Source organism: Ranitomeya imitator, chromosome 4 (genome assembly GCF_032444005.1).
Source record: "Ranitomeya imitator isolate aRanImi1 chromosome 4, aRanImi1.pri, whole genome shotgun sequence".
Lineage (NCBI taxonomy): Eukaryota > Metazoa > Chordata > Amphibia > Anura > Dendrobatidae > Ranitomeya > Ranitomeya imitator.
In genome coordinates, this window is record NC_091285.1 from 432,128,740 (window position 1) to 432,155,087 (window position 26,348).

The window sequence follows — 26,348 nt, forward strand, 5'->3', positions numbered from 1 at the left end:
AATTTTTGGCCACTAACTGCCTTTATCAAGGCAGACATTGATGTTTTTGAGTACTTGATAGATTATTTTGAAGCAATTTCAAAGAATAAGAATGGTTCTATGAATTGGTGATCGTCAAGTGTCTGATAACTGGGACCCCAAAATATCAGCAGAACATGGAACTTTTATCTCTAACGTGGCAGTTTTATCTACATAGTTAGTAAGTAACATAGTTAGTAAGGCCGAAAAAAGACATTTGTCCATCCAGTTCAGCCTATATTCCATCATAATAAGTACCCAGATCTACGTCCTTCTACAGAACCTAATAATTGTATGATACAATATTGTTCTGCTCCAGGAAGACATCCAGGCCTCTCTTGAACCCCTCGACTGAGTTCGCCATCACCACCTCCTCAGGCAAGCAATTCCAGATTCTCACTGCCCTAACAGTAAAGAATCCTCTTCTATGTTGGTGGAAAAACCTTCTCTCCTCCAGACGCAAAGAATGCCCCCTTGTGCCCGTCACCTTCCTTGGTATAAACAGATCCTCAGCGAGATATTTGTATTGTCCCCTTATATACTTATACATGGTTATTAGATCGCCCCTCAGTCGTCTTTTTTCTAGACTAAATAATCCTAATTTCGCTAATCTATCTGGGTATTGTAGTTCTCCCATCCCCTTTATTAATTTTGTTGCCCTCCTTTGTACTCTCTCTAGTTCCATTATATCCTTCCTGAGCACCGGTGCCCAAAACTGGACACAGTACTCCATGTGCGGTCTAACTAGGGATTTGTACAGAGGCAGTATAATGCTCTCATCATGTGTATCCAGACCTCTTTTAATGCACCCCATGATCCTGTTTGCCTTGGCAGCTGCTGCCTGGCACTGGCTGCTCCAGGTAAGTTTATCATTAACTAGGATCCCCAAGTCCTTCTCCCTGTCAGATTTACCCAGTGGTTTCCCGTTCAGTGTGTAATGGTGATATTGATTCCCTCTTCCCATGTGTATAACCTTACATTTATCATTGTTAAACCTCATCTGCCACCTTTCAGCCCAAGTTTCCAACTTATCCAGATCCATCTGTAGCAGAATACTATCTTCTCTTGTATTAACTGCTTTACATAGTTTTGTATCATCTGCAAATATCGATATTTTACTGTGTAAACCTTCTACCAGATCATTAATGAATATGTTGAAGAGAACAGGTCCCAATACTGACCCCTGCGGTACCCCACTGGTCACAGCGACCCAGTTAGAGACTATACCATTTATAACCACCCTCTGCTTTCTATCACTAAGCCAGTTACTAACCCATTTACACACATTTTCCCCCAGACCAAGCATTCTCATTTTGTGTACCAACCTCTTGTGCGGCACGGTATCAAACGCTTTGGAAAAATCGAGATATACCACGTCCAATGACTCACCGTGGTCCAGTCTATAGCTTACCTCTTCATAAAAACTGATTAGATTGGTTTGACAGGAGCGATTTCTCATAAACCCATGCTGATATGGAGTTAAACAGTTATTCTCATTGAGATAATCCAGAATAACATCCCTCAGAAACCCTTCAAATATTTTACCAACAATAGAGGTTAGACTTACTGGCCTATAATTTCCAGGTTCACTTTTAGAGCCCTTTTTGAATATTGGCACCACATTTGCTATGCGCCAGTCCTGCGGAACAGACCCTGTCGCTATAGAGTCACTAAAAATAAGAAATAATGGTTTATCTATTACATTACTTAGTTCTCTTAGTACTCGTGGGTGTATGCCATCCGGACCCGGAGATTTATCTATTTTAATCTTATTTAGCCGGTTTCGCACCTCTTCTTGGGTTAGATTGGTGACCCTTAATATAGGGTTTTCATTGTTTCTTGGGATTTCACCTAGCATTTCATTTTCCACCGTGAATACCGTGGAGAAGAAGGTGTTTAATATGTTAGCTTTTTCCTCGTCATCTACAACCATTCTTTCCTCACTATTTTTTAAGGGGCCTACATTTTCAGTTTTTATTCTTTTACTATTGATATAGTTGAAGAACAGTTTGGGATTTGAAAAGAAGTAGCATTGCCGGTTCTTTGTAATGGGGTTAAAAGTTCCCCATTCTGCTGATTGGTGAGTGTCCCAGTGGTCGGACCTCCACCAATCATTATGTTATCACCTATCCCTTGGTAGGTGATAACTTGTTTTCATCGGAGAACCGCTTTAGCATTTTGGATCTGTCTAGTCAAAGTCCTGACTTGAACCCAACAGAGATGCTGTGGCAGGACCTCAAACCTGTGTGTGTCTGAAAGCGGTTCTGTAGTGGATTAAAATTCCTCAGCAGTAATACGAGAGACTGACAGCAGATTATGGAAACGATGGGGTAACCAGTTATAAGTGTAACAGCGCATCACTTGGGTGATGTTGTGGATGTTGGATTTTTTTGGAATATAAATGCAGAAATCATTCAAAACAGTTTGATCTTTTGTCCTTTAAGTCAAATATATTTTGTATATAAAACATAAACCATTTGGTGGTGGACCAATACTTGACACTGCTCATCACTTTAAAAAAAAACATTCAAAAATACTTACACAGTAAAAGCAGTAAACAAAAACTTTACTAGAATACCATCAGATCATTCGCCACCCGGCAAGCGCTAGCACATGACCAAAGCTTGTTTTTAATCATACATAGATGATTCCAATACTTCCCTGTAAGATAATAGCTGCTTAGCAAAGATTATATGGATCGAAACAATGAAATGAATCTTTGAAGAATGCAGTGATGCAATAGAAGGGTGCTGCTGGATACAAGGGGTAAAGAAGGGATTTTAAAGCTGGTGTGAAGAGGTGGTAGATCACATTTCAAACACTGACGTCCAAAGATAAACTATCCACGGGAGCAGCTTGGCACCTGCTGCCTGTACTGACAAACACACCAACCTATTTGGGTCATCATAGCTTTTTATGTTATCAGTTACTATGTTCGATGTTAGAGAGTTATACACATCTCTTTTTAGTTTTCATGTAACTAGTAATGCTGTCAGCTTATCTTCACTGAGAATGAAGTACTAGTCTTCAAAACCAATTTCCAGCTGCATCAGAAATTGCGCCATTGTCACAAAAACAGGTCATATCATTACTATAGGCCAGTGGTCAATCCTAATCCAGGGTTTTGTAACTGTTGCACAACTAGGACTCCCAATCAGGGGTAGACATACCAATCAATTGCACAGAGGCAAAGTGATACTGACATGTGCCAATGCTTAGACAGGATCATGTCAAACACAGTACATATTCTGAGTAACTACACGAGATGATATCGTGTTCATCATCTTCCCCTGTAGAAAGTGCTCACTAGATGATTTAAAAAAAATAGTTTTCTTGTGAGCAGTTTGTTACCTAGAATGCAGAAACTCTACCAGTGCACTATTATTGTAAGTGGATTTTCTCTGTCTTAAGATCTAAATTGTATTCTTTTTTACAGACATATTGTAGTGGTACATAGAAATGTTTGGGTATGCCCCTGCTTCCAATGTGCAAACAATCTTAGGGTATGTTTCCACGGGGCGTATTGCTTGAGTTTTTGCTTCAGATTGGACACTGCGTACAGCCGCAGCGTCCAATCCGCAGCGTCCAGATGTTACGGCATAGTGGATGGGATTTTAAGAAATCCCATCTCCACTATGCGTACAAACACACAGGTGGCAGACCTGCATAACTGGACATGTGGCGCGTCTTTATAGACCGCAACATGTCTATGTATAGGATGCGGTGATTCCGACTGTGTTCAATGAGGGAAAATAAATCTAAAGTTGTGCTAGTGCAACTAGGTGTCTTTTTTTACATATCTGTACTATTACACAATAAAAATATGTTTAACCTGTTAATGGCCATACGCCGTATATGTGTGGCACTTGGTCATCGGCTTTAAACCTGCACCATCACCATTGTCATTGAGACTTAGGGTATGTTTCCACTGGGCGTACTATATCAGGATTTGATGCGGATTGGACGCTGCGTACAGCTGCAGCGTCTAGATGTTACAGCATAGTGGAGGGGATTTTATGAAATCCCATCTCCACTATGTGCGCACCACCGCATCTGGCGGCTTTGCATATCCAGACATGTGGCGCATCTTTCTAGACAGCAGCAGGTCTATTTATCTTATTGGATTAAAGCTTATTCTATGTCCTCCGTAATACACGCCTGCATAAAGCAATCTTGCCTTGCGCATGCGTGTACTACGGAGAACAGAGAATGAACTTCAATCCAATATTGCGGCCAGCATGCAGCCAGCGGGTAAGGAAAGGGTGAATCAAACACCCGAAAACTCCGCCCATATGACGGAAAACCGGTCCCGCCAAATTCAGGTGACAGGTTCACTTTAAATTCCAAAGTGATATTTAAAGGCAAACACATCCTTAAAGGGAATCTGTCACTAGATTGTTGACACCTAATGTAAAAGTAGTATAATGTAAAGACAGAGACACTGATTCCAGCAATGTTTTACTTATTGGGTTGATTGTTGCAGCTTTGATAAAATCACAGTTTTATCAGCAGGAGATTATCGCTAGATGACTAGTAAACGTGCTGCCATGTAGTCCTCCAAATTCATGACCTCCTGTATACACCCGCTCACACCACTGAATGGCAGCTTTCTGCCTATGCACAGTGTACACAGAAAGCTGCCAAATAGTGGTGTAGGCAGAGTTATATACATAGCTTAGCATTCAGAGAACTGCTAGATCTTCAGCAGATAAAACCATAATTTTATCAAAACTTCAGAAAGCAGCACCGTAAGTGATATATCGCTGGAATCAGGGTCTCAACCCCTATATAATGCTGCTCTTAGATGGGGTAGCAAAAATCTGGTGACAGATTCCATTCAAACTTTAGCATCTTTGATCTACTCTGAGCTACTTGTTGGCACTATATAAATAAAATTATTATTAGCTATTGGTGTTTGCACAAATTTTATTTGAAAGCATATGATTTGGTAAATAATAATATACCTACAAGTTATAGAAGTAATTTTTTGTCTTTACTATCACACAAAAAGTAAGGCAAAATATATGCAAAGGATAGTAGAAGTGAAGAACCCAAGTACTGTAAATTCCATAATAATTTGTATACAATTTCCTGTCTTTTTTTATTAAAATGACTTACCAACTTAAAGGGCATGTCCACAACTCTTATGTCGATGGCCTATCTTTAGGATAGATAATTAATACCAGATCATTGGGGGTGCAACACCCAGCATCCCTGGCAATCAACTATTCCTAGTAGCGCCATGCGGATGTGCTAAATTGCAGAGCTTAACTACAGAGCTCTGTCAACTATATAGTGGCTACTGCTGCGCACTGCCCCATATTGATTCAGTTAGTGGGCAAATGTGCAGTACCTGGCTGTAGCCACTATACAGTTGACGGAGCTGTGGTGTGCAGCTCTGTATCTGAGCAAATCCGGCTGCTGGCACCAGGAACTGTTGATCCGTGGGTGTCACTCCCCTACCAATCAAATATAGATGATCTGTCCTAAGGATAGAACATCAACATTAAAGTCCCGTACAACCCTTTTAAAGGAGTAATCTCATTTCAGATATTTACAGAAAATCTAGACCCTCATTTATACTGTGGCTTTACCATATAATTCTCAGATAAAAATAGCTCTTTAGAGTATGTTCACACACAGCATTTTTGCTGACTTTTTTATGAGCATTTTGCATTAGCAGCAAAATCTTATTCAAGCCCCTTTCACATGTCCAAGCCTCCGGTACATGTGGTGACAGTTTTCATACGTACCAAAAACACGTACACACGTAGACCCATTCAAATGAATAGGTCTGTGCACATGTCAGTGTGTTTCCATGGACCATGTGTCCGTCAGCAAAACATGCTGACCTGTCCGCTTTTTGCCGTCAGCACGGACGGCAAAACATCCCACACAAGTGCACACGGAGAACACACATTGATGTCCCCTGTGTGACACACATCGGTATCGGGGAAGAAGCGCTACAGCAAGCGCTGTTTCCCGCGGCTGGTGCTGAAGCCGGCTGTGATCATTCTCCCCTGCTCTGCTAGCGAGCAAAGGAGAATGATGAGTGTTATATTAAAGTTCGAATGACCGCAGGTGGTGGCTTTTGGGACTGTTACCCCATCATCCGACCCTGCTGCCACTAATAACAGTGATAGTAGGTGCGGATGATCGGTATATTCCACAGCTGCCGGCTGTGATCATTTCGAAATAAATTAATGAAAAACCTGACGTGGGTTGCCCCCTATTTTATTGAACCAACCAGACAAAATTTACAGCTGGGGGCTGCAACCCCCAGCTATCAGCTTCTGCAAGGTTGGTTATCAAGAATAGAGGGGTCCCAATGCTGTTTTCTTAATTATTTAAATAAATAATTTAAAAAAAGGCATGGGGTCCCCCCCATTTTTGACAACAAGCCTTGCTAAAGCTTTCAGCTGTCGGCTGCTATTCTCAGACTGGTAAGGGGCCATTGATATAGGGCCCCCCAGCCTAAAAACAGCACCCAGCAGCTTCCCAGAAAAGGCGCATCTAATAGATGCGCCTTTTATGGCACTTTGCCCGGTTCTTTCCACTTGCCCTGTAGCGGTGGCAAGTGAGGTAATATTTGTGGGGTTAATGTCACCTTTTAGGTGACATCAAGCCCACGGCTTAGTAATGAAGAGGTGTCTATAAGACACTTATCCATTACTAATCCTATAGTTGTAATGTTACAAGACATGGCCAGAATAAAGTCCTTTATTTTAAAAAATTACAGACTCCTTTATTGTTTTAAATTAAACCATACTTACTCCAACACCTAATTCCCCAATAAAAAATAAAATAAAATAATACACCAACAATATACCATACCTGTCCGTCATTGTGTCCCACTCTGTAATCCATGTCTGGGGGCTAAATAGTTTTCAACCAGGACGGCGCCAAGAGGCGACTGTCCCGGCTGAACACCACTTGTGAATGAGATGCTAAAAGCGCAGCATCATTCACCAGCTGTGACATCATCACCGGCTTTTTCTCATGGTCCAGAGGTCACTTCAGTTCAGCCCGGTCTCGATAATGTCACCGCTGGTGAATGATGCTGCGTTCTCAGCAGCTCATTCACCAGTGGTTTTCAGCCTGGACGGTCGCATTTTGGCACCATCCTGGTTGAAAACTATACAGGGCAAGTGGGAAGAGCTCGGCAAAGAGTCAGAAAAGAAGCATCTAATAGATACCCCTTTTCTGGGCAGCTGCGGGCTGCTGTTTTAGGCTGAAGAGGCCTATAGCAATAAGAAAGAATATCTAAAATATTTGCGCTAAAAAACACAGTTAAAAGCATAAATAAATGAAAATATATGAAAACACCGTCTCCATCTCACATTAATGTCCAAATAAATGACAATGTGTAATTACCTCGATCCTAAAGACTGTATTCAGATGTTGACTGTTGCGTCTGGAAAGGTCCTTTTATTGTATGATGTAGAACGTGTGTCTGGCTTCTTGTTTGGATTTCTGTCCCAATAATGCCAGATACCAGAGAGTGGTAGTAAGTGGTAAATAGTAGTACAGGGGACGCTGTCCCGGCCGGTGACTAGCGTACCCCTTAGAAACTCCAAATCTGCCGTGCACTGGCAGTGGTGGCTTAGTTTGAAAAAACAAAGCCGGCAAGGTACAGGACCTTGCGTGACGTCACTGACACGTGATACCTTCACGTGACCGGCTACAGGGCGCACACAGGACCATGCTATCCTAAGCGTTTTGGAGTCACTGATTCCTTCCTAAGGGATCCTGAGGAAGGAGTCAGCTTTTAACTGAGTTTTTTAGCGCAAATATTTTAGATATTCTTTCTTATATACATTATTTTCTGGATGAATAAGAGTGGCTTCGTCCTTATATTTGCTGCAATTAACTTCAGGTGACAGTGCAGCGCCTTCTGGTCCATTTTTTATTTGTAGGCCTATAGAAATGGCTGCTTGCCAGTCTGAGAATAGCAGCCCCCAGCTGTGAGCTTTAGCAAGGCTGTTTTTTCAAATTATTTATTAAAATAATTAGAAAAAAGCGTTGGGTCCCCTCTATTCTTGATAGCCCACCTTGCAGAAGCTGACAGATGGGGGGTGTAGCCCCCAGCTGTGAGTTTTGTCTGGTTGGTTCAATAAAATAAGGTGGAACCCCCGTTGGGTTTTTCATTCATTTATTTCCAAACGATCGCAGCTGTGGAATACCCCAATCATCCGCATCTACTGTCACTGTTATAAGAGGCAGCAAGTGTTTGATGATGGGGTAACAGTCCCAAAAGCCACCACCTGCTGTCATCTGGACTTTAATATAATGCTCATCATTCTCCTTTGCTCGCAGTAAAGCAGGGGAGAATGATCACAGCCGTCTTCAGCACCAGCCGCTGGGGAACAGCACTTACTGTAGCGCTTCATCCCCCGTGGCTGTCCCTGTGGTACAGATGCGGCACACGGTTGCCACACGTAGTATACACCATAGTATGCACACGGACAAACGGACACGGATATCTCCGGTACCGTTTTTTTTTTCGGCATTTTTTTTGTGTTTTTTTTTCTAAATGCAGCATGTTAGTTCTTTCAGCATTTTTGCTGAGGTATTTTTTATACATATAATTGAATGCACTAAAAATGCTTAAAAAACACATAAAAAAGTATTAAAAAGCACATTTAATGTGCACAGGGTTTATCCTTCCAACACTCTACTTTTCATGTCGGAAAAAGAAGTTGCTAAAAAGGACTGTGTAAACATAACCAAAGGTTAGGTTGGTGGGTGAGCTGGCTGGCATGGCATGTGTAAGAACATGTATATGGGTGAAGCCAACAAACCTTTGTGCTTTGGTCAGTGTATTTTGATACAAAGCTAGTGCAGCAATCTGCATCATTGCCATGGATAAAAGAAAGCCTAAATACATTGTAGTAGTAGTTCAAAACATTAAAATAACATTTATAGCATCACATTATATAATTCGCTTTGAAAAGTAAACATTTGCTTATGAAACATGAGAATTTAACATTAATTGATTGATTATTTTATTGGTTTACTTGCAGGATATCCAGAACCTGAGGTTACATGGTACAAAGATGATGAAGAAATGGATCGATATTGTGGTTTACCTAAATATGAAATTTTACGAAATGGAAAGCGGCACACGTTACTGATTTATAAGTGCGTTTCAGATCTAAATGTAAATTTGCAATTACCAAACAATATAAATATAGTACAAATAATTCTCTATTTTTTTATTTTTCAGGTGCAGTGAAGAAGATGCTGCAATTTATCAAGCATCAGCCAGAAATACCAAAGGTATTGTGTCCTGTTCTGGAGTTTTAGAGGTTGGAACCATGACTGAATACAAAATTCACCAAAGGTGGTTTGCAAAACTGAAGAGAAAGGCAGAAGCCAAAATGCGTGAAATTGAGCAGAGTAGAAAAAAAGCTAAAGAGAATTTGGATGAAAGTGAAAGACTGAGGGCATTGAGTCCTGAAAGGATTCAAAGAAAGAGGAGATTCTCATCAGAAAATACAGATACTGCAACAGAATCATTAGAAAATGAGGAATCTGTTAAGGTTCATGTTCCAGATCCAAGCTCTAGACTTCAAAATGAAGTGACAGACACAAATGAACAACCTCATAATGTGGTCAATGGTTTTCATGTTATGGAAACACAGCAGAGTGAAGAGATAACCACCAATGGTTACAGTGTACCTGAAAACATAGAGGAAAATGGTAAAGAATTCCTTGCATATGTCTATGAAACAGTGGAAGTCATAACAAAAAAGTCTACACCAAAGGAGTCTTACGCAAAGAAGAAGAAAAAAGAGGAAGAGCCTCCTTTAAGTACAACAGACTTAGCAAAAGATGATACAAAACAGGGAATTGCCAAGAAACTAGAAGGTATAAGTACTGCTCCTAGAAGATCCCGATTTAGTAAAGATGTCACCAAGACACCAGTGGAAGAAAAGATGGAAGTTCAGACATCCCCAATTTCAGTGAATAAAAGATTTGCACCTTCCACCTTATCTAATAAGTCAGTAAAAACTGCTGTAACAAAAGATCTAAAAAAAGGAAAGGATGCCATTGTGCCCAGTAAAAAAGCAGATGATTCTTCCATTCCAAAACCAGGTCATCTGCAAAATAAGGATGAGATCAATTTTTCTTTGAGGGATATGTATTTTGAGGACTCACAACCACAACAGGAAGTTGTTTCATCTCTTGACCAAGTCAAGAAGACAAAAGCTGAAGTTCAGCCAGATATCTTGAGTCCAGAAAATCTATCAGTTCAAGGACAAATAAAAGTACCAAAAGTAGCACCAAGGCGTTCAAAAGAGCAAAGAGAACTATCTGCTGGACGTAAAGCTTCACCATCAACAAGTGCAAAAAATGAATTACATTCAACTAAACCAATTTCAAACCTTAATCAAAGCGCAACTGAACCCACGTCAAAGAATGAACCACCAAAACCTGTTTTAGATAATCTAACAGGTTCTTCTACACCTGCACCTGGAAAAATCTGTGGTATAGCTCGTAAAAATATGAAGAAGATAGAATCAGAAGTGCTGGTCCCTTCTTGTAATTTGTCTTCTGAGGTCACATCACAAAATGCTAGTGCAGATGAAAGTACTAGTCCAGGAGAAAAACATGAATTTCAAGGCTCAGAGGAGAACAGGATATCCTCAGAAGACCCTAATGAAGTAAGTTTATTTTCTTGCTTGCTTGCATCATAACTAAAAGAGTTTCCATCTTGACTAATATTGCAGACAGCACCTAATTATAGATGAGACACTCATGTTTGGACATAATCCTAAAGCCATCCCATCATGACATGTTTTCTGTCTGTTCCAAATACTATCATTCCACTGCTCGTGTTCCTTTGTAAAAAATCACGTCTCATCTGAAGTGTCATGTCACGAGGTCCTGAAGTATCCACCTCACACGATTTATTTACGGTACATACATTTGATGGAAGACTTCTCGCCACCATTAGCACGCTCTTATTTGCTTTGACAATATTGAATATTAACCCCTTTGGCTCTGGCCTATTTTAGACCTTCAGAACCAAGCTATTTTTTTTTCCAGAACTTTCACTGTCAAATTCCAAGATCTATAACGTTTTTTTGTTTGTTTGTTTTGTTACTTTTCTTTCCAGATAGCTGCATGGGACTTGTTTTTGCAAGATAAGCTGAATTTTCTGTTGTGGCCATTTTAGGGTACATAAAAATAAAAATAATGGACCTAAATATGATGATATGGCATACAGTCAAAGGAAGCAAAAAGTCTATAGGACAGCAATAATAGCCAAGCTTTATCCATACAACAATATACATAATAATACTTCACTTTTATTAATGTTATTAAAACTGGTATTTTACATTCTGTATAATAATTAAAAATAGGGTCCAACTGTTTAATAGTAATAAGACCTTATCGTCATATCATTAACCAAATCTTCAAATAAACTAGTAGTGTTTCAGAAGATAGCTACAAAAAGTGCACACTGCCACTCATTTTGGGGTTCATGTCACTTACTGGAATGGACAAAAAGCAATTTCTCCAACTTTTTATTTAATCCTTTTTCCAGTTCTTCACTACTACTACTTCGACCATTTCTTGGACAACCCCTTCTTAAATAACGAGTACCCCATGTAAAATAGAAAAAAAACTTTGACTCACCTCTCACATTGCTGCCATACCAATGATGCCATCGCAGGGTCTCTTGGCACTCACCTGACATTGTTAGGTCACGTAACGTAAGCGCTGCAGCCAATCAGAGGTCGCTGTTCTGCTGCCTTTACTATTATGTCAGACTGGACGTCTGATCTGACGGAATATTGATGAGCAGTAGATCATCAGCAACTACTGATTGGCTGCAGTGCTCACGTCACTTAACAATGTCAGGTGTGAGCTAGGAGACCTTGGAATCTGCATAAAATCCGTTAAAAAATCTCGGTAATCTGCGGTAATTCCGCAGGTAATCCGCAGTACAGTTTACCTGCGGATGTACCAAATTCAGTCCGGAAAAATCCGCTGGACTTTCCGCAACGTGTGCACGTAGCCTCAGTTTTTCTTATTTTACTCACAGGACTCGTGAATTTAAGAATAAGTTACATTTGTTCTTTTTTCAAGTAGAAAAGTACTTTTGCACAATAAATACATATAAATGTATATTTTTTTTATTTTCCGCCATAGTCTGATAGTCATAACTTTCTTATTTTTCTTCTGGTGGACCGTGAAGAATTGTTTGTTTTGGTGACGAGCAATGGTTATTATTGGTACCATTTTGAGGTGATTTTGATCTCATTTTTGATACCTTTTTATTCCACTTTTTGAGGGGAAGTTAGAACAAAAATTGCAATAATTTAATTGATTTTCAGGATTTTTATTATGGTGTTCATCATGTGGGATAAACAACATAATTATTTTATAATGCGAGTCATTGTGGAAGTGGTGATGCTAAATGATAATACTTTTATTTTAAAAAACTGGGTCAGTCATACAGACAAACAGACATAGTATGTCCTATAAACATAAATAAGTAAAATGCTTCTTATCAAAGTTACATCATTTTAAATGTATTGCACTACTAAAAAGGTTGAATGCGAAGGCGAAAGTGGAACCTTAAATGTATTCCATCTACATTGGTTGTGTAGTTAGGGTATGTTAACTCAAAAGGTTTTAAAGGAGAAACAGCTTCAGGAAACACTGGCATTTTTTCTGGCCTTAAGCGTTATCATTGTGTCAACATTACCGGAAGCATTTTGTTAACATTTTTCTTGGTTTTTCATGTTTTTTTTTTTTCAATAATTTTTGTCCATTTTTTTTTAAGGGATGTTGCATTTTCTCTCATTTTATCTACAAAGCAATGAATAAAATGTTACTGATTTTTTAGGCAAAAAAGCCTTAAAGACTTCTACAATGCACAAAAAAATTAATTGTGGTCAGCTCACTTCTTTTAACTGCTTGGCTGTTTTTAACCCCATAAGCCCCAAGGGTGGTTTGCACGTTAATGACCGGGCCAATTGTTACATTTCTGACCACTGTCCCTTTATGAGGTTATAACTCTGGAACGCTTCAACGGATCCTGGTGATTCTGACATTCTTTTCTCGAGACATATTGTACTTCATGATAGTGGTAACATTTCTTTGATATTACCTGCGTTTATTTGTGAAAAAAATGGAAATTTGGCAAAAATTTAGAAAATTTTGCAATTTTACAACTTTGAAATTTTATGCCCTTAAATCACAGAGATATGTCACACAAAATACTTAATAAGTAACATTTCCCACATGTCTACTTTACAGCACAATTTTGGAAACAACATTTTTTTTGTTAGGGAGTTATAAGGGTTAAAAGTTGACCAGCAATTTCTAATTTTTACAATACCATTTTTTTAGAGACCACATCACATTTGAAGTCATTTTGAGGGGTCTATATGATAGAAAATAACCAAATGTGACACCATTCTAAAAACTGCACCCCCGAAGGTGCATAAAACCACATTTAAGAAGTTTATTAACCCTTCTGGTGCTTCACAGGAATTTTTGAAATGTTTAAAAAAAATGAAACATTTAATTAATTTTTTTTCACAAAAAATTTACTTCAGCTCCAATTTGTTTTAATTTACCAAGGGTAACAGGAGAAAATGGACCCCAAAAGTTGTTGTACAATTTGTCCTGAGTACCCCAATACCCCATATGTGGGGGTAAACCACTGTTTGGGTGCATGGCAAAGCTCGGAAGGGAAGGAGTGCAATTTGATTTTTCAATGCAAAATTGAATGGAATTGAGACGGGATGCCATGTTGCTTTTGGAGAGCCACTAATGTGCCTAAACATTGAAACCCCCCACAAGTGACACCATCTTGGAAATTAGACCCCGTAAGGAACTTATCTAGATGTGTGGTGAGCACTTTGACCCAAAAAATGCTTCACAGAAGTTTATAATGTAGATCCGTAAAAATACAAAATAATATTTTTTCACAAAAATGAACTTTTTGCCCCAATTTGCGCTGATGCTCCATATTTGGGGGTAAACCACTGTTTGGGTGTATGGCACAGCTCAGAAGGGAAGGAGCGCCTTTTGACTTTTCAATGCAAAATTTGTGGAATTAAGATGGGACGCCATGTTGCATTTGGAGAGCCCCTGATGTGCCTAAACATTGAAACCCCCACAAGTGACACCATTTTGGAAAGTAGACCCCCCACAAGTGACCCCATATTGGAAACTAGACCCCTCAAGGAACTTATCTAGTTGTGTTGTGAGAACTTTGAACCTCAAAATGTTTCACTACAGTTTATAACACAGAGCCGTGAAAATAAAAAATCTTTTTTTTTTCCACACAAATTATTTTTTAGCCCCCGGTTTTGTATTTTCCCAAGGGTAACAGGAGAAATTGGACCCCAAAAGTTGATGTCCAATTTGTCCTGAGTACGCTGATACCCCATATGTTATTTTTATATTATTATTATTATTTATTATTATAGCACCATTTATTCCATGGCGCTTTACATGTGAGAAGGGGTATATATAATAAAAACAGATCAAATCATGTTTGATCGCAGTGTGCTGGAGGTTAATGTGCCGGGGCGGTCCGTGACCGCTCCTGGATCATAGTGCCGGATGTCAGCTGCGATAGTCAGCTGACACCCGGCCGCGATCGGCCGCGCTCCCCCCTTGAGCGCATCTGATCGCGCTGGACGTACTATCCCATCACTGGGAATTAAGTCCCAGGTCACCTTGATGGGATATTTTACAGAGCGGGCATATGCAACAGACACTTGAAAAAAATGTTGAGTGCGCATATCCTTATATTTGTCTGCTGGTTCATACTGCTCGAACCACAAGTAGCATGAATCAGACACTGGCTTTATTATTGCAGACATATACTCAGAAATGTTGGGGTGTTTCATAGAAAGCATATTTTAAAATGCATGACGAGGATGAGGTTACTAGGTTGAATAGTCACAAAGGTATGTCCCCACCAGCTTCTCCTCTCCCTGCTTACGTAGATTGATAGGTCTAACTCTATGTGTGAGTATACTGCATGTATTACATTGAATGGTTGCCACTATCCTATTATAAGAAAACAAATTTAGTCACATTACAATCCCAAAATTTTTTAGGTACAGTTCTTATTTTAAAGGGAACTTTTTATAAGTTTTTACTGGATTAAAGTGGCCCCTTCATGCTATAGATGATGATCAATTGTATACCTAGAAATGTCTGACATTTTTAACTCTAATTCAACCGATTTTCCTTCTGCACCATCCTTTTTGCCACTTCTAATCTAGACCTACACGAGCGCTGAAGGTTTTTGATGTCTCGAACCACAACAGAGTACCTAATTCTCATGCTCCAATCCTGATCTTGAAAACAACTAGATGATGAAGGAAAGGTCATCCACCGTAATAAGGGAAAGAGGGGTTAGACTACAAATGAAAATGTTTGAGACTTCTGAGCTAAGTGCTCCCAGCAGACACTTTACATATGACACAGGACATTTTAGGAAGAGGCATACATTTAGAAATATCTTCACATGACCTAGAGCATGGTAGAAGTGCTTGAAGGTGGTAAAAACTGATGTCAGATCCCACTGAGCTCTGTGATACATTCTTACAAGTTTTATTACTTCTTCTAAATCAGTTAGGTACAACGTTTGCCATATATCATGTCATCAGCCAAGATACTGTAAAGCTTCTGCTCTTGGATGGAAATATCTACAGGCTTCATTCCATGACACAGATATGACTTCAAAGACATTTGAAATGTCCCTCTCACTCTCTGATGCTGAAGCTTTGAATCCATTTCTTTTGTTTTTCTATAACCTTTTTATTTTCAATCACAATTAATTTACCGTTACTAAAATAGGCTTATTTTAACCCCTTTCTGCCATTAGACGTACTATTCCGTCCATGTGGGGTGGGCTTTACTTCCCAGGGACGGAATAGTACGTCATAGGCAATCGGCCGTGCTCACGGGGGGAGCGCGGCCGATCGCGGCCGGGTGTCAGCTGCTTATCGCAGCTGACATCCGGCACTATGTGCCAGGAGCGGTCACGGACCGCCCCCGGCACATTAACCCCCGGCACACCGCGATCAAACATGATCGCGATGTGCCGGCGGTGCAGGGAAGCATCGCGCAGGGAGGGGGCTCCCTGCGGGCTTCCCTGAGACCCCCGCAGCAACGCAATGTGATAGCGTTGCTCCGGGGGTCTCCTACCTTCCTCCTTGCAGCAAGTCCCGGATCCAAGATGGCCGCGGATCCGGGTCCTGCAGGGAGGGAGGTGGCTTACCAAGTGCCTGCTCAGAGCAGGCACTTGGTAACGCTGCAGCGCTGTTTGACAGATCGGTGATCTGTCAGAGTGCTGTGCAAACTGGCAGATCACCGATCTGTATTGTCCCCCCCTGGGACAAAGTAAAAAAGTAAAAAAAAAAGTGTGCAAAAAAAAAAAAATCCTAAATAATGAAAAAAAAAAAAATATTATTCCCATAAATACATTTCTTTATCTAAATAAAAAAAACAAAACAATAAAAGTACACATATTTAGTATCACCGCATCCGTAACGACCCGACCTATAAAACTGGCCCACTAGTTAACCCCTTCAGTAAACACCGTAAGAAAAAAAAAAAAAAAACGAGGCAAAAAACAACGCTTTATTATCATACTGCCGAACAAAAAGTGGAATAACACGCGATCAAAAAGACAGATATAAATAACCATGGTACCGCTGAAAGCGTCATCTTGTCCCGCAAAAAACGAGCTGCCATACAGCAACATCAGCAAAAAATTAAAAAAGTTATAGTCCTCAGAATAAAGCGATGCAAAAATAATTATTTTTTCTATAAAATAGTTTTTATCGTATAAAAGCGCCAAAACTTAAAAAAAATGATATAAATGAGGTGTCGCTGTAATCGTACTGACCCGAAGAATAAAACTGCTTTATCAATTTTACCAAACGCGGAACGGTATAAACGCCTCCCCCAAAAGAAATTCATGAATAGCTGGTTTTTGCTAATTCTGCCTCACAAAAATCGGAATAAAAAGCGATCAAAAAATATCACGTGCCCGAAAGTGTTACCAATAAAAACGTCAACTCGTCCCGCAAAAAACAAGACCTCACATGACTCTGTGGACTCAAATATGGAAAAATTATAGCTCTCAAAATGTGGTAATGCAAAAAATATTTTTTGCAATAAAAAGCGTCTTTCAGTGAGTGACGGCTGCCAATCATAAAAATCCGCTAAAAAACCCGCTATAAAAGTAAATCAAACCCCCCTTCATTACCCCCTTAGTTAGGGAAAAATAAAAAATTTTTAAAAAATGTATTTATTTCCATTTTCCCATTAGGGTTAGGGCTAGTGCTAGGGTTAGGGCTAGGGTTAGGGCTAGGGTTAGGGCTAGGGTTAGGGTTAGGGCTAGGGTTAGGGTTAGGGCTAGGGTTAGGGTTAGGACTAGGGCTAGGGTTAGGGCTAGGGTTAGGGCTAGGGTTATGGTTAGGGCTAGGGTTAGGGCTAGGGTTAAGGCTACAGTTAGGGTAAAGGCTACAGTTAGGGTTAAGGCTACAGTTAGGGTTAAGGCTACAGTTAGGGTTAAGGCTACAGTGAGGGTTGGGGCTAAAGTTAGGGTTAGGGTTTGGATTACATTTGCGGTTGGGAATAGGGTTGGGATTAGGGTTAGGGGTGTGTCTGGGTTAGAGGTGTGGTTAGGGTTACCGTTGGAATTAGAGTTAGGGGTGTGTTTGGATTAGGGTTTCAGTTAAAATTGGGGGGTTTCCACTGTTTAGACACATCAGGGGCTCTCCAAACGCGACATGGACAGGAGTTTACCCCAACATAAGGGGTATCAGCGTACTCAGGACAAATTGGACAACAACTTTTGGGGTCCAATTTCTCCTGTTACCCTTGGGAAAATACAAAACTGGGGGCTAAAAAATAAGTTTTGTGGGAAAAAAAAGATTTTTTAATTTTCACGGCTCTGCGTTATAAACTGTAGTGAAACACTTGGGGGCTCAAAGTTCTCACAACACATCTAGATAAGTTCGTGGGGGGTCTAGTTTCCAATATGGGGTCACTTGTGGGGGGTTTCTACTGTTTAGGTACATTAGGGGCTCTGCAAACGCAATGTGACGCCTGCAGACCATTCCATCTAAGTCTGTATTTCAAATGGCGCTCCTTCCCTTCCGAGCCCTCCCATGCGCCCAAACGGTGGTTCCCCCCCACATATGGGGCATCTGCGCACTCAGTACAAATTGGACAATAAATTTTGGGGTCCAATATCTCCTGTTACCCTCGAGAAAATACAAAACTGGAGGCTAAAAAATAATTTGGGGGGGAATATTTTTTTTTATTTTCACGGCTCTGCGTTAGAAACTGTAGTGAAACACTTGGGGGCTCAAAGTTCTCACAACACATCTAGATAAGTTCCTTTGGGGGTCTAGTTTCCAATATGGGGTCACTTGTGGGGGGTTTCTACTGTTTAGGTACATTAGGGGCTCTGCAAATGCAATGTGATGCCTGCAGACCATTCCATCTAAGTCTGTATTTCAAATGGCGCTCCTTCCCTTCCGAGCCCTCCCATGCGCCCAAACGGTGGTTCCCCCCCACATATGGGGTATCAGCGCACTCAGGACAAATTGCACAACAAATTTTGGGGTCCAATTTTTCCTGTTACCCTCGAGAAAATACAAAACTGGGGGCTAAAAATAATTTTGGGGGGAATGTTTTTTTTTATTTTCACGGCTCTGCGTTAGAAACTGTAGTGAAACACTTGGGGGCTCAAAGTTCTCACAACACATCTAGATAAGTTCCTTTGGGGGTCTAGTTTCCAATATGGGGTCACTTGTGGGGGGTTTCTACTGTTTAGGTACATTAGGGGCTCTGCAAACGCAATGTGACGCCTGCAGACCATTCCATCTAAGTCTGTATTTCAAATGGCGCTCCTTCCCTTCTGAGCCTTCCCATGCGCCCAAACGGTGGTTCCCCCCCACATATGGGGTATCAGCGCACTCAGGACAAATTGCACAACAAATTTTGGGGTCCAATTTCTCCTGTTACCCTTGAGAAAATACAAAACTGGGGGCTAAAAAATAATTTTGGGGGGAATTTTTTTTTTTATTTTCACGGCTCTGCGTTAGAAACTGTAGTGAAACACTTGGAGGCTCAAAGTTCTCACAACACATCTAGATAAGTTCCTTTGGGGGTCTAGTTTCCAATATGGGGTCACTTGTGGGGGGTTTCTACTGTTTAGGTACATTAGGGGCTCTGCAAACGCAATGTGACGCCTGCAGACCATTCCATCTAAGTGTATTTCAAATGGCGCTCCTTCCCTTCCGAGCCTTCCCATGCGCCCAAACGGTGGTTCCCCCCCACATATGGGGTATCAGCGCACTCAGGACAAATTGGAAAACAAATTTTGGGGTCCAATTTCTCCTGTTACCCTTGGGAAAATACAAAACTGGGGGCTAAAAAATAATATTTGTGGGAAAAAATTTTTGTTTTATTTTTACGGCTCTGCATGGCGTCTCATCTCAATTCCTGTGAATTTTGCATTGAAAAGTCAAACGGCACTCCTTCCCTTCCGAGCTCTCCCATGCGCCCAAACAGTGGTTTACCCCCACATATGGGGTATCAGCGTACTCAGGACAAATTGTACAACAACTTTTTGGTTTCAATTTCTTCTCTTACCAATGGGAAAATAAAAAATCGGGGGCGAAAAGATCATTTTTTTTTCACAAAAATTATTTTTTATTTTTACGGTTCTGCATTATAAACTTCTGTGAAGCACTTGGTGGGTCAAAGTGCTCACCACACCTCTAGATAAGTTCCTTAGGGGGTCTACTTTCCAAAATGGTGTCACTTGTGGGGGTTTCAATGTTTAGGCACATCAGTGGCTCTCCAAACGCAACATGGCGTCCCATCTCAATTCCAGTCAATTTTGCATTAAAAAGTCAAATGGCGCTCCTTCGCTTCCAAGCTCTGTCATGTGCCCAAACAGTGGTTTACCTCCACTTATGGGGTATCGGCGTACTCAGGACAAATTGTACAACAAGGTTTGGGGTCCATTTTCTCCTGTAACTCTTGGCAAAATAAAACAAATTGGAGCTGAAGTAAATTTTTTGTGAAAAAAAGTTAAATGTTAATTTTTATTTAAACATTCCAAAAATTCCTGTGAAACACCTGAAGGGTTAATAAACTTCTTGAATGTGGTTTTGAGAACCTTGAGGGGTTAAAACTGATATACTAAGAACATGTAATTGCTAATATGGTGGTTATTTGAAGTGACAGGGCTCCGTTTATTGTTTAGTTTTTTGTTACTGCAGTTGCTAAATACTATATTATGGCACTTCATGAAAACCAACCAACCATATATACAGCGGGTGAAATAAGTATTGAACACGTCACCAATTTTCTAAGCAAATAGAGAGGTGCTATTGACATGAAATTCTCCCCAGATGTCGGTAACAAACCAACCAATAAACCCAAGCAAAGAAATCAAACCATAGATGTCCATAAATGAATATTAATTTACTGAAATGTAAGTAATACTTTGTACAAAGCCTTTGCTGGTGATGACAGATGCCTCCTGTATGGAAACACTAATCACATGCATTGCTCAGTTGTGATTTTAGACCCGTTTGTCCACGTAAATACTCTTCAAATCCTGAAGGTCATGTGGGCTCCTTCTATGAACTCTGAGCTTTCGTTCCTTCCATAAATTTTCTATGGGACTCAGGTCAGGTGATTGGCTGGACCATTCTAGCAGCTTTATTTTCTTTCTCTGAAAGCAGATGAGAGTTTCCTTAGCTATGTGTTTGGGATCATTGCCTTGCTGAAATGTCCACCCTCGTTCCAAGTTCATCATCCTGGTAGATGGCAGCAGATTTTTATCAAGAATGTCTCTGTACATTTGTCCACTCATCCTTTCTACAATCATATGAAGTTTGCCAGAGCCGTATGCTGAAAAACAGCTCCACACCATGATGTTCCCACCTCTAAACTTTACTGTTGGTATGGTATTTTTCGGGTGATATGCATTACCAGAGGCATAGCTAGAGTTTTGGTTCAGGGGGGCGAAACTTCTGAGTGGGCCCCTAACCAGGTAACCTTGATTACATCTGGGTGACACACCCTAATAGTAGAGAACCTCAGCAGATGACTGTGCTAATACTGAAGATAATCTCTATATGAAGACCAACATAGATATTACCGCCATATGGTCAGTGGTAGATACCAGCCCTACAGAACATATAAGAGATTACTGCACAGTTACAGATAATGACTTACCGCTGATATCCTTTCTAATGGAATCGTTCACTTTTCCTGTCTTTTCCATCTGGCCCAGACCGACATGACAACTTCTTCCAGCAACGACTCACCTGCAGAGAATACAACAAAGACACATTTCACATCTCATATTCCAGCCCCATCACCATCTATTCCCAACCTCCACAAACTCCTCATCCTGCTGACACTCCAAATACTGAGCCGCTGATGCCATATGTGTCCCTATTACTGCACCTGATACTCCAATACTGAGCTGCCGCTGCTGCTGTATGTGTCCCTATTACTGCACCTGATACCCCAATACTGAGCCGCTGCTGCCGTATGTGTCCCTATTACTGCACCTGCTTTGTGATTCTCTGTGCCATCTAAATTCTAAAGCACCCATCTATAATATAGTAATGCAGGGTGCATGTGCCCTAGAAAACAGTGCCCACATTTTGCCCCCTAAAAAGTAATATTGCCCTGTGTACCCCTTTAATAGTAACAGTATACTGAGTTCCCCTATAACAATAAGTACCCACTTCACATTGAATAATGTCCCGAATCTGTCCCCCTGTACAGCTTCCCTATACACAGTACGATGCTCTCTTATACATACCATGATGCCTCCTCACTGTAATGCACCCCCACACTGTATACTGACCCCTTAATAGCCCCCAAACTGTTTGATGGCTCCAGCACTGTATGATGACCCCTTCAGTGTAATCTCTACACTGTACGATGGCAACCTCATTGTAATCCCCAAACTGTGCAATGGCCCACTAGATGGCCTCCATATAGTATAAGGCACCAGATAGTCCTCAATATAGTATAATGCACTCCCCATAGGTACACTCTATAGCACAAGGCAGCACCCATAGGCAGACTCCATAGCACAAGGCAGCACCCCATAGGTAAACCCTGTAGTATAAGACAGCACCCCATGGGCAGACTCTGTAGTATAAGGCAGCACCCCATAGGCAGACCCTGAATTATAAGACAGCACCCCATAGGAAGACCCTGTAGTGTCAGCACATTCATGCAGCTGGAGGCTAATGATCTGCTAATGTGATCGGTGTGTTTCTTTATGGACTGCTAATGTGATCGGTCAGCAGTATGTTGGGACCTGGAAACGGCACGTGACGTCATGTTCCCACGGCAACCGGCAGACTTGCTTTACTGCGGTGGCGCTTCCAGCCGGATCCCACCGCAAGCTTTCTCGGACATAGTATAAGTGCACCTTCCCCCTCCAGACCCCAGGCTTGAGAGAGCCGCCACCACGAAAGGATGCTCCCCACACTTTGGCCTCTCCACGCACCCACTATCCATGCCATCGGGGCAACACACCAGGATCCTTTCAAGTTCACTCAAGTAAGTCCTGTGGTTATTATATGTACACCCCAGGTATGCCGCAGATTTATGTTTCCACATTGCAGCGTGGTGATTTTCATTCTTTATCAACACAAACAATTAAATACTCACCTCTCTTCCTCCTTGATTCAGCGTTGCTCCAAGCTCCCGCTCATCTCCTGACAGCGGGTGCAGACGTCACCGCGCCCACTGTCAGTGTCGGCGTCGGTGACGTCAGACGCTCACAGGGGGGTGATGGGAGAAGGAGCGCTGCGCGCCAATACAGCTGACCTTGAGATGATGGGCAGGGGGCCCACTGCTGGCACTGGGCCCCCCAACCTGCTCAGGGGCGCTATAGCGGCCGGGCTGCAGAGGAGGGAGACCGATTCTCCCTGCTCTGCCACAGAATGTAACTGTATCGGTGCACTGCACACGCCGATACAGTTACAGTAGCGTAGCTCCGGGTGGGCCCCCTCTGAGCTCTGGGCCTGGGGCACTCGCACCCTCTGCACCCCGGTAGCTACGCTACTGTGCAGTACCTTTTGGCATCCAAACGTGGTGTCTATTATGCTGTTCAAACAGTTAAATTTTGGTCTCATCTGATCAGACTATATTCTAAACTGTATACTTATTGTTTTCTTTGAAACAATTTTACCTGTTGATTCCAGGTCTTTCTGTAGCTCTCTACAGGTGGTCCTTGGCTCTTCGTCAACTCTTCTGATAATTATTTTCACTGCTTTGTTTGAAATTTTGCTGGAGTACCTGGTTGTGGTTTATGATGAAATCTCGTTCACTTGCAGATTATGGCCCAACCAGTGCTCACAGGAACCAGTCATCAGTATGTTTTGTAACAATAAGGTTGTAAAAGTCTTAAGACAGCCCATGGTTTTACCTATCATGAGATGTTTCTTGTGTGACAGCTTGGTAATGAGAAACCCTTTTATATGCCATCAGTTGGACCAGCTGATATTATTTTTCACTATGTGGCAGGATTGCTTTCTAATTATTCTTTCACTGTGTGGCAGGATTGCTTTCTAATTATTGATAGACTTTAAGCTGATGTCAATTGGTGACGTGTCCAATATTTATTTCACCCGCTGTATATATATATATATATATATATATCTGAAAACTTGCTTCTCACCCCCCGATGGGGGTGGTCTTTTTGCCCTTTCTCATTCTCAGGTCCTCTACCAGAAGTCTGGGAGTTTGAGGGTTCTGTGCAGGATCTTAGTTGTTCCCAGCATTGTGCTTTTCTGGACAGAAAGTTCAGATGTTGCTCCTGAGATCTGTTGTAGCCATTTTCCCAACTTAGGGGTCATTGCTCCAAGTGCTCCTATCGCTACTTGAATCACTATTGCCTTCATTTTCCACATCTTCTCCAGTTCTCCTTTGAGGCAGTGGTATTTCTCCAGCTTTTCATATTCCTTCTTTCTGATGTTGTTGTCACTTGGCACTGCCACATCTTTTATCATTGCCGTCTTCTGAACCTTGTCCACTATGACAATGTCTGGTTGGTCAGCCAACACCTGCTTATCCGTCTGGACTTAAGGGGACTTGGCCCATTTGCTGTGCAGATGTACCTGTACACAATTCCCGCTACTTGGTTGTGGTGTTCGGTATACCCTGTTCCTGCTTGCATTTTTCATCCTGCCACTGTGTGTTGGACTGTTTCTGAGGTTTCTTTTCATAGTCTGCACCTTGGATCTTGTCTTGTGTGGTAGATTCCAGCTTCTATGCATCTGGTACTTAGTGCTTGCTCTTGTGCCGCTATGACAGCCCCCAATGCCCCTCCTCTTGACTTCTCGCCCTGTTCCAAAGCCAGCTTCTCCACCATGACAGATGATCAGCTCTCCATCCTTCTGTCAAGATCACATCTCACCACTTGCACGCTTGACCCGCTCCCGTCCCACCTCATCCCTAACCTCGCAAAAAAAGTTTTCATCCCAACCCTAACACAACTCTTCAACTTCTCACTTACAAACAATGTCTTCCCCTCATCCTTCAAACATGCATAAATCACACCTATCCTCAAAAAACCCTCCCTCGACCCATCCTCTGTGTCCAGCTATCGCCCGATATCCCTTCTCCCTTATGCCTCAAAACTACTGGAACAGCATGTTCATCTTGAACTGTCCTCCTACCTCTCCTCCTGCTCCCTCTTTGACCGGTTACAATCTGGCTTCCGACCACATCACTCAACTGAGACTGCCCTAACTAAAGTGACCAATGACCTACTATCTGCCAAGAGCAAGCGTCACTACTCTGTCCTCCTCCTCCTGGACCTGTCTTCTGCCTTCAACACTGTGGACCACTCCCTCCTGTTACAGATTCTCTCATCTCTTGGCATCGCTGATTTGGCCCTATCCTGGATCTCATCATATCTCACAGACTGGACATTCAGTGTCTCCCTCTCCCACACCACCTCCTCATCTCGCCCCCTATCTGTCGGTGTACCCCAAGGCTCAGTTCTAGGACCCCTACTCTTCTCCATCTACACCTTCAGCCTGGGACAGCTCATAGAATCCCACGGTTTACAATATCATCTCTATGCTGATGACATGCATATCTACCTATCTGGACCTGACCTCACTTCCTTACTGACCAAAATCCCACACTATCTGTCTGCTATTCCATCCTTCTTTTCTGCTCGTTTTCTAAAACTGAACATGGACAAAACAGAATTCATCATCTTTACCCCACCTCACTCTACTACTCCACCAGACATATCCATTAATGTCAATGGCTGCTCACTTTCCCCGGTCCCGCACGCTTAGTGTCGGGGTGATCCTTGACTCTACCCTCTCTTTCAAGCCACATATCCAAGCCCTTGCCTCCTCTTGCCAATTCCAACTCAAAAACATTTCCCGGATACGTGCATTCCTTGACGAAGAAACCAGAAAAACACTAGTACATGCCCTTATCATCTCCCGCCTCGACTACTGCAACCTCCTACTCTCTGGCCTCTCCTCTTGCACTCTGACATCACTCCATTCCATCCTAAACTCTGCTGCCCAACTAATCCCCCTGTCTCCCTGCTACTCCCCAGCCTTTCCTCTCTGCCAAGCCCTTCACTGTCTTCCTATTGCCCAGAGGCTACAGTTCAAAACACTAACAATGAAATACAAAGCCATTCACAACCTGACTCCATACATCTGTGACATGGTCTCCCGGTATCTACCTACATGCAAACGTCGATCGTCTCATGATCTCTTTCTCTACTCCTCTCTCTTCTCTTCCTCCCACAACCGCATCCAAGACTTCTCCCGTGCTTCCCCTATACTCTGGAACTCTACCCCAACACATCAGGCTCTCGCGTACCACGGAAACCTTCAAAAGGGACCTGAAGACCCACCTCTTCCGACAAGCCTACAACCTGCAGTGATCCCCAGTCTACTGTACCGCTGCATGACCAGCTCTACCCTCTCCTAGTGTATCCTCACCCATCCCTTGTAGACTGTGAGCCCTCGCGGGTAGGGTCCTCTCTCCTCCTGTACTTGTGTGTGCCTTGTTTTACTCATGCTTATTGTACTTGTCTATATTTGCCCCATTCACATGTAAAGCGCCATGGAATAAATGGTGCTATAAAAATGTATAATAATAATAATAATAATAAATAATAATAATGATCAGTGCCTCTGTGCTGTCTCAGACTCCAGCTTTCTCCAGCCATTGATAGGATTTCTCCATGTCATCGACCTTCATTATCTGTCGATGATACGTCCCATGCTTGTCTTGCCATAGCT

General features: G+C 41.8%; 1 protein-coding gene across 1 annotated transcript in view; it reads left to right on the forward strand.

Moving 5' to 3' along the window:
- The window catches only part of ALPK3 (alpha kinase 3), a 183,402-nt gene that overhangs the window by 32,647 nt on the left and 124,407 nt on the right, over positions 1 to 26,348 (forward strand). Inside the window, exons 4-5 of the mRNA XM_069765556.1 lie at positions 9,042 to 9,159; positions 9,245 to 10,685. Of these exons, the coding sequence (XP_069621657.1) occupies positions 9,042 to 9,159; positions 9,245 to 10,685 (1,559 nt within the window). The remainder of the gene's footprint in view (positions 1 to 9,041; positions 9,160 to 9,244; positions 10,686 to 26,348) is intronic.